Here is a 9,493-nt window from a genome sequence, read left to right on the forward strand (position 1 = left end):
AAAAAATAATATCATATTCGTAATTAGCGACCCCGAAAACCCCCGAGTAACGAGTTTCAAGCGAATCCGATGAATTTTTCCAAAAGGTGTCCGCCATATTGGTTTTCTGGGGTTATATCAAAACCCTGAACTGATGGGGTTAAATGGACCTCGGATTCGGATTCAGCGACCCCAAAAACATAAAGTACACATAGTGAGACCTTTGGGTCAGAACACAAATTTTTTTTTGTGTGGCTGTGTATTTTACAAAGATTTCATCGACACCATTATGAGTTTTATTTTTCCACTTAGAAATATTGATTATTTAAAAAATTTAAAAGGCCATACAGACGCAAACTACTGAAATTTTGACTGAAAAGTTTGGTACTTATTCCTTTTATTAGGGTGTCGCTATTTCAGAAAAGGATACGTCGGAAATCACGTTGGTATAGCTTTTGCGTTTTCTAAATGATCAATATTTTTAAGTGAAAAAATAAAACTCAGTAATAATTATTATCTTTGAGCGAAAAAAAATTAAAATCATAAAATAATCATTATTTTTGATCTAAATAATAAAAATCAAGTAATAATAATTTCCTTTGAGCGAAAAACTAAAATTTAAATATTAATTATTATTTTTAATATTTCTTTATTAAACTCGGAAAATAACAAGTAAGAAAGTCTAAGTTCGGGTGGAGCCGAACATTAAATACCCGGCGCATTAAATTTCAAAATATTGACGTTTCAAGCATTTCTAAAATTTACCGTTATATGAAAAGCCATAATTTTAGTCCGATTTCAGTAATTTTCATCATTTTGCTTTTATGTAGCAAGCACAATAAAAATACCGAGTTTGGTACAAATTGGTAGAACGGTTACCGAGATACATATATGTGATCGGTGCCACGCCCATTTTTCAAAATTTTATTATAGACGTATTTCCAGGTAAGGAATTGTTGCAAGCATCAATTTTGAATAAATTGGCTTTAATATTTACTGTTTTATCGAAGATTTCGTATTTCTCCAAATTACCGTTATATGAGATGTGGGCGTGGTTATTATCCGATTTTAAAAAGTTTCGGCGATTTTTTATGCTGCACCAAAGCCAACAACTGTGCCAAGTTTGGAAGAAATCGGTGCAGCGGTTGCCAAGATATACACATGTAACCATAAGTGGGCGTGGCTACGCCCATTTTTCAAAAATTTATAATATTCATATTTTCCGTCTGAAACTCATTGTAAGTATCAATTTTGAGTGAATTATCTTCAGTAGTTACTAAAATATCGCAGTTTTCGTATTTCTGAAAATTACCGTTATATGGGAGGTAGGCGTGGTTATTGTCCGATTTTGCCCATTTTCAATACCGTCCGTCCTACGCCCGAAAGAAGTACACGTACCAAGTTTCGTTAAGATATCTTAATTTTTACTCGAGTTATCGTGTGCACAGACGGACGGACAGACGGACGGACAGACAGTCACCGCTTAATCGATTTCTCTTTTCATCCTGATCATTTATGTATACATTTGTCTATATCTATCTCGATTCGTTTTGCCTGTTACAAACAACCGTTATGTGAACAAAGTTATAATACCCTTGTGCACAAGTCCGCTCGGGTATAAAAATCATTGTAAATTCCAGTAGCATGTACGAACACAAATACGTGAGTATATTTAAAATTTTTTTACGGCGATTACAACTTGTTGACTTTTTTGTTTAAAATTTAAAAAATAATGATTATTTTCCGTCGCCGAAAAACACTCTAGTCGAAGGATCAAAATTTTCCGTAAATAGATTAGGCTCGGCTAAGCCAAACAAAGCTCAAAGTGATAAAACAAAATTTTTTCTTAGCTTACTTCGATCGCCAATTTAATTCTCTAAAAAATTTTAAATTTTGTACAATAATTTAATATATATGTTTAAAAAAAACTAATGATAAGTTGCTTATTTTACAGAAAGATAAATTTTCTACAAGGAGCTAACTTTATGAAATTATTTGCCATTAATAGTTTCTGAGGTGATTGCGATTTCGCATACGGCATTTCTGTCCATGAACGAAATATTTTTTTGGTGAAAAATAATTAATAAATTACTAATTAGGTATATCGAAAAAAAAACTTAAAACAAAAAAGTTCTATTTTGTGAAGAAAACACACTTGAAGTATTTTTTATTTTTTTTTTTAGATTTTTGGTAAAATAAAAATTTCAAGTTAAAGGGTGAACACACCAAAACTGCGACACTTAGAAATTACTACCAGCAACAAACTAGAAGGCTCTGAAATTATTTTTTTTTGTATTATATAACTTGGAAGTTTATATGTTATTAAAATGTTAAAATATTAGTTATTATTTGGTCCATATGCAAGTGATCGGTATTGTCATCGCGCACGCGCCATCATGTTCTGCACGACTGCATCATCGACATTACGCGATGCGCACAACTACTTTGTTTTGCACTCTTCAGTAATTTTCACTCTTTCACCTGTTTTCTTCAAGATTCCTTTGACAATTGACCAATATTCCCCAATAGGACTGGCTCTGGGCTATTGGGTGGATTGCAGTCGTGAGGTCCAAAATTGATGTTATTTGCATTATAACACGGCAATGTGTCCTTGGCATAGTGGCAGGTTGCCATGTCCGCCTAGAACGATGGCCTACTCCTTATCTGTTGATAAATGACAGAAGACGCCTTTTGAGGCACTCATCCCGATAAACTTGATCATTCATTATCCCGGATGGGAAAAAGGGCTGCTCTTACGGCCGCAGGAACAAATTGCTTGCCAAACCATGTGGTTTTTGGAAATTTGGACTTCATTTTCAGCTTACACCTTTCAGGGGCATCTTGACGACTTGCAGCAGTATAAATATCTTGACCTGCAATATATTTGAATTTTTATAGCAGTAGGTTTCGCAGTCCATAACAATGCAGTTGTATTTTTTAATTTAGAATTCATACAACTTCCGAATGCGGGATTTCGCTGTAACATTCTACTTTGCGCCTCGGCCTGGCGCTGTTTGAGCTGTAGAACATCTCAATGAAGCTTTCCGCTTTACCTTTTGTACGAAAAACTGCGATCTCCGTACGGATTTTGCAACATAACGCGACAAAATCTTCGGATCTCGCGAAAACGCACTGAGAACCTTCCGAGCACTGTTTTTATCACTTTGACCATGCTAGCCCCCGCTCCCTGGTTTTCTCGTAACTGTCACCCTTATTTGTACCGATTAAAACCCTGCAAACTGTCGAATAGTGCACTCTTTAATTTTTTAGCAATTTTACGTGTACTTAAGGCCGGATCATTTATAAACTCGTGCAAAATGGTTTGTCTCGTTTCTAGCTCGGTTGCCATTTTTAACTCAACTAGGGATCAAATTCAAATGAAATTTCTTCTACGTTCAACTAAGGTCATGGTCAACTTATGGTATTTGAATTTCAAAATATTGAATTCGTTTTGGGTCAGTTATAAGCTTCCCAAAGTGTCGCAGTATTGGTGTGTTCACCCTTTATTTAAGCGCTAAAATATTGGTTGTGACCACGGACATAAAAAATAGTTGTTTTGGTAAAAAGTTAAATTTGGGAACGAAGTAAGTTAAGAAAAAAATTGTTTAAGCACTTGGGCGTGTCTAAGATATTGTATGTAAAATTTTCAACCTTCTCAAAAATTTTTCAAAGTATAATAAAAGTTCAAAAAAAAAAATTATATATACCAAATTTTTTACAATTAGATTGACAATTTATTTGTCTTTAATCGTTTGCCGACATTTCAGATTCGCACTCACGTAAAGATTTCTGCAATAAAACTTCTTAAAATACAACAAACATAAACTGGAGATACAGAAATGTGTATACATACAAAAATAAGTTGTATCCTTATTTGCACAACAATCGCTACAAATTAAAGAGCCAGCTTCTCACTTTCGCCTCAAAACCAGTATTTTTTTTTTAAACATTTCTAATTTGCATTCAACTTTTATTGTACCAGTTGTTACTGTGGTATACATTTTATGGGTTTTATCTTTAACGTTTTAAACACTTAAATGCGTATGTGTTTTTGAAAAGCTATTAAACATTACGCCATAAATTACAATATATATATATATATATGTATATACAAAGCTACAAAATTTTGTATTTCCATATTCTTTGCGTTCCCTGCTTTTCATAGCTACATAGCTTGTATTCTATGCATATCACCATGACTAGTTTGCTCAAGCAAAACGTGCATAAATTTTTACAAGTGTGACTCCCACACACCAAACATGGCTAATATATGTATAAGTGTTTTCTTCATTCAGCTTTTTTCAACTGACAAATCTATGAATTTTTTTTTACTTATCGCTTATGCTGAGGTATCGTTAGCATCATCAAGAAACCAATAAAAATATTGATGCTTTTCAAATTTGTTTGAACATATACAAATGGAAAATGTGAGCTTGTTGGTTTTGTGATGCAACAATTGTTGCTAGCAGCAGCGGCAGCTACAATGATGACTTTTTAAATAACTAAGCACTTCGGTCTTCAAAAGGTTATTTATACAAACGTTTGCTAAAGTGCAATCATATTTTTTGTCATATGTCATTGCAAGCATCTTTGTATGTGCATATGTATGTATGTATGTATGTAAGTGTGTAAGTGCATGCTTTTTGGCATATATACAAATCTTTGCTTTGCAAGCAATAAAATATTCCTAAAGTACATAATAAAATTTTAATAGTTTATGTCGCTAGTTTGCTAGAAGAACATCATAATCTATAAACAAAGTTTTTAGATGATTTATTAAGCTTTTAGTTAAGCGTGCAAAAATATCCCTCAGCACGTTCACGCGACAGTCGGGTCTACGTAACCGGAACGACCCCGCTTTGTATCTGGCCAAGGACTGTCACTCCAGTTGTTTGCTGTTACAACAACAATAACAACAACATACCTCAGCATTGCTTTTGGCTATGATACAAAAACTAACTACAATGCGGAACACCTAGGTAAAAGCTCGAAAGCCCTTTTTCTCGCAATTTTGGGTTTTTGAGTTATGACGTTTATCTAGATAAAAATGGATAAACGTAAAGTAATTTCGTTAATAACTTTCAGTCAGCTAAATATATTGTTTTCTGTATATACTACTATATGGAAATGCGATTCAGATGTTCTAAAATATTATTCAATTTATTTTTCGATATTTTCAGAAATTTAATTTCTGTCGGACTCTTCTTTTTCTTCTTCTTCTTCTTCTTCTTAATTGTCGCTCAATTGAGTAGTTTATACGGCATTAAAAAGCTGTTTATAAAATCCAGTCTCATTCGAAAGTGACATGAAATTCGTCTTATGTGGAGTAATAACAAAAGACTTAAGGCACGAACTTTACTGTGGAATGCTTTCTATGAATCAGTAAAATGCATATATTTCTTTTACATTTAGGTTAGGTTAAGCTGATGCGGCAGCCAGTTCAAATAACCATCACACTTAGACCGTGCAGGTCCATTGTGATGCCACTGCGCAACACGGGAACTACAGTGACTATTTTCCAATAGAACCATTTTTAAGCGTAGGATTGTCTTTTTCTACACCGGATAATTCCGTAAGAGAGTTAAACAAGTGCCTACCTACAAAGCCTGCTCTGCTTTTCGCTAAAGCTGGGCAACTGTAGAAGAAGTGCCCAACTGTTTTTTCTTCTTCCTCATCTCTGCAACTTCTGCAATATTCGTGGGTGAGTATTCCTAGTCTGAAGAGTGCCTACCAAATAACCGAGATCCGGTTACACAAGCCGTTACCATCGCTTTATCCTCCCTTGAGAGGCCAAGCAGTTCTTTCATATTTTTGTTTTAGATCTAATTGTGTCTATAGTAGCCTAGTCATTCTACAGGTGCCCTCCTCTAGCCATCGCCTGTTGGCCTCCTCATTACGGCATGTGTGTAAAGGGGTTATAAGTGGCTTAAAGTTGCTGTGCCAATGACATGGATGGAACCAAACATTTTGTTCATTTAAGGGTATTGTTGGGGATTTCACATCCTCACACACAGACAGATATATATCATCAATTAATTGTTTTACAGAGGTTAAAATATAAAAATGAAAAGAAACGCATTTTGCGGCATCTATAAACCTCAAATCCTCGAAAACTAAAGACAATCCAATATATTTAAGGTCAAATTCAGATTCTACAGAAAAAATTCTATAAGAATCGGCTACAATATTTTAGTCAACAGAATTTATTTGGGCAGTGTTATATAATGGCACTATTTTCCCCTCGTAGGCCATTATGCCAGCTTTCGAACCCATATTTTTATCTTATTCCTATCGAGAAATTTACGATTTTGCTCATAGTCACTGTGCACTGTGCGCCGTGGGCGGCTTTTACTTAGCTTGAAGGAATGAAGTTCCAATTGTTATCGCGTTGTTGTCAAAAGTATACCTGAAGGCTGCATGATGAGGGATAAATTAATGAATAGGTACAGCTAATCTTATTTGTGCAATATAGTAACGCCTTAAGACCCTATGACCCTATGTAATAAAAAACCTAGAATGCTTTCAAAAGCTTTAATGAAGTGCTGGAGAGGAAGCGTAAATTTAGGCAAACAACTTTAAACAACAACGATTTCATGCAGCACACAGCCATAATACGCACCTTTTTTCTCTTGGCGATGCTGCTGTCCATCGATTGTGAAACCAAATTGGTAAGGTCGTTCGGTTGATGCAGCATCTGAATATGGCAAGTAGCCAGACAGCACCGTTATCTTCAAAAAAAATGCATTAGGCGTAAAAAGTTCAAAAAAGTTCAATGGCACAACAAACTACTTACGCATGCAACAAAAAGCAATGCCAACATTAAGCGTAACTGCATTTTTGAGTTGCCGCTAAAATTGATGAGTAGACAAATGAAAAATTGCGTAATACAACAAATTAATGGTGACGTTTTTTCTTATGTTTTTAAATTCCTTGAAATATTTTTCGTCGACTTTTTACTCTGCAAAAATCTTCAGTAATTTTTTATTGTTGCGGTAATCCAGAATTGCGCCGTTTTCAAAAATATTTGAAGGTTATATTTGTTCACTTGTTTTTCTTTGTGTTACATAATTTTTGGTTGCTTTAATTTGTAGTATAATCAATAACACGCACTGCACTACCAATGGCACTCCGTTGCACTTTGTTCTACGCGCCTGCGCAATCGTAACTAAATATATAAAAGCGTACTATTATCTATCGTACGGCGCTTGGACGTTTGCACTGTACACTATTTAGTATAGTTTTTAGTATTTTAGCAACACCTGCGCGTCTACCTAATCGCCGTACGTGGTTGCTTGGCCACCGTTTTGAAACACACCTCGTTGTGTTCTGCGCGAAATTGACAAAGTTATTAATATTAAGTAAACATTATATAAAACATTAGAACAGCGTAAAGCGATGAGCTGTTGCGGCACGCGTTGCTTCAATGATTAGAATTTTATGCCGGTGTTTGTTCGGGGTGTCAATGTTGCTGCTGCTGTTTCCTTCGTCGATATGTTGTCACTGATGGACGCAAACATACACACGCACAACTAAGCGCAGTAAGAGTAAGAGTAACTAAAGCTAGCTAAATGCTTTTTACTTGTCCATGTATAAAACACACACAGATGAACACACAAATGACAACAACGGCGGCACTTTTACTCAAAACAAACACCTGCTCGCAGCGCGCCAACCAAAAGCGCGCATAGAAAACCGGTAATCTCTTGTGAGTGCGCGTCCCACGTGTGAAACGAGTTGTCAAAGCTTTTGAAGCGCTTTAAACTCTCTATTCATTAGTGGTTGCTGCGAGTGTGTGTGTGTGTGTGTGTATGCTATTTACTCACGCGCCTGCGTTATCTTTTATCAGTTTGCGCCTTTTTTTTGTTGGTCATAACCGTTTGAAAGCAAAACGTGCTGGCTTGCTGATTTGCACATTGATATGGCTTTGGAGAATGCAAAGGTAAACAATTCAAAAAAGCTTAGCTGGGAGAAGCTTATTATTATTTACAGCACTATTTTAAGTATAATTTCGTTTATAGATGTGCATACCCGACAAGCTGCTTGGAACCCCACAAAAATACTGTTTTGTAAGTAGACATCTGTTTAGAAAACCTTCAATTAAGAATTATAATTTGGAGATTAAAAGATCTAAAAGAAATGAAAGATTCCCGTTACCGTAGAATAGACAAGGTTCTAGGCGGTGGTAGGAAAATAGAGAGGGAGCAGTCGATGCTCATTGCTCAATGCCAGGGGAAGTCATCAGAGAAGTTGTAAGCCTCGATAACTCCCGCTTTGTGGATCATCTCGTTTTAATCATTCAAGTCTAGCGGTTTTATACCTGAGTACCTGCCGAAGTGTTGCCATAACAAATTATTACAGAAAATTTTACAACCAAAGTACACACTTTGTCACCATTTGGTGAATGTGCTCTCGTACAGTGGAGCCGAGACCCAAAAGTGCTCTCAAAATTGGCATAAAAAAATGTCTAGGTAGGGCGTTTTCATCATTAAGTTGGCTAAAAGGGATCGCCTAAGAAGGAAAACCCGTTCACAGTAACGGCCTGTACCCCAAGTCCCCCCTTATTTTCAGTCGGAATGTGATTTTCGCGCAAGCATAACATTACGGTAGATTCAAAGAGAAAAGTTATAAATGCATACAAGTATTTAGAGTAAAGGAAATCTAACAAAACCAAATGGAATGTACCTCTCAAGGCTAGAAAAATACGTAAACAAATTTTGTCAACATCAACACTGTAACACACATTTTTTTTAGAAGTAAAAATATAATGAAACCGTAATAAGACACTGTCGCATGCTGCCTTTAAACCTATTGGAGGTTGCTCAGAAAAGTATTAGCCAGTGAATAAAAAAGAAATCAGCTGCCCAAATCTGCCACTTAAATTTTAATGCACTTTTTTTTTAACAAGCTTATACATATCAGCTTCATCTGCATGAACGAATTTGGAGCTTTTCAATCAAATTTCACAGATAAAGTTTGTGAATGCAGATTTGCAGCTCATTTAAGTACAATAAAGTGCAAGCTTATAGTCCCTACGACTTACGGTTGATTTTTGGAAATTTTTTTAGTTGAAGGTGTTGCTCATTTTCTTCATATCATCGAACATACATACAAAAATTAACGGTTAGTCATTGCTCCTTCAAACTTGCACATTGTGACACTAAATTTGAGTGAGCTATAAAACTTCGTTTTCGAAAAAAAAATAAAAAAAACCACGAAAGTTTTCCAAAATTTCCCTATTTATAAAAAAAAAAACGCAAAAGCCGCCAGCAAGAAAAAATGGGTATATTAAGAAGCAATATAAGTAATATTTTAAAAGTATTATAACTGCATCTCCAAAAATTGTTTAAAAATAATTTGTAAATTTTTCTATATTTTGTAGAAAGTTGGAAAGTTTGATTTATATGAATTTTGTTACAGCATGAACCATATTTTCATAAAGCAATAACAAAACATTTTAGCTTGAAAACCATTGTAAATATTAAAACCAAAATACACTCTTGATTGCCAGTGTAGT

The 9,493-nt window shown here is 35.0% G+C and overlaps 1 protein-coding gene across 1 annotated transcript in view; it reads right to left on the reverse strand.

The window, feature by feature from the left end:
• Positions 1 to 6,814, reverse strand: part of LOC118747534 (protein lethal(3)malignant blood neoplasm 1) — a 27,562-nt gene extending 20,748 nt beyond the window's left edge. Inside the window, exons 1-2 of the mRNA XM_036481584.1 lie at positions 6,773 to 6,814; positions 6,599 to 6,707 (exon numbers count right to left, since the gene is read on the reverse strand). Coding sequence (XP_036337477.1) covers positions 6,599 to 6,707; positions 6,773 to 6,814 — 151 coding nt within the window. The remainder of the gene's footprint in view (positions 1 to 6,598; positions 6,708 to 6,772) is intronic.
• Between the last annotated feature and the right edge of the window lie 2,679 nt (positions 6,815 to 9,493).

Source organism: Rhagoletis pomonella, unplaced genomic scaffold (genome assembly GCF_013731165.1).
Source record: "Rhagoletis pomonella isolate Grant_MI unplaced genomic scaffold, Rhpom_1.0 Rhpom_scaffold_00012, whole genome shotgun sequence".
Classification (NCBI taxonomy): Eukaryota; Metazoa; Arthropoda; class Insecta; order Diptera; family Tephritidae; genus Rhagoletis; species Rhagoletis pomonella.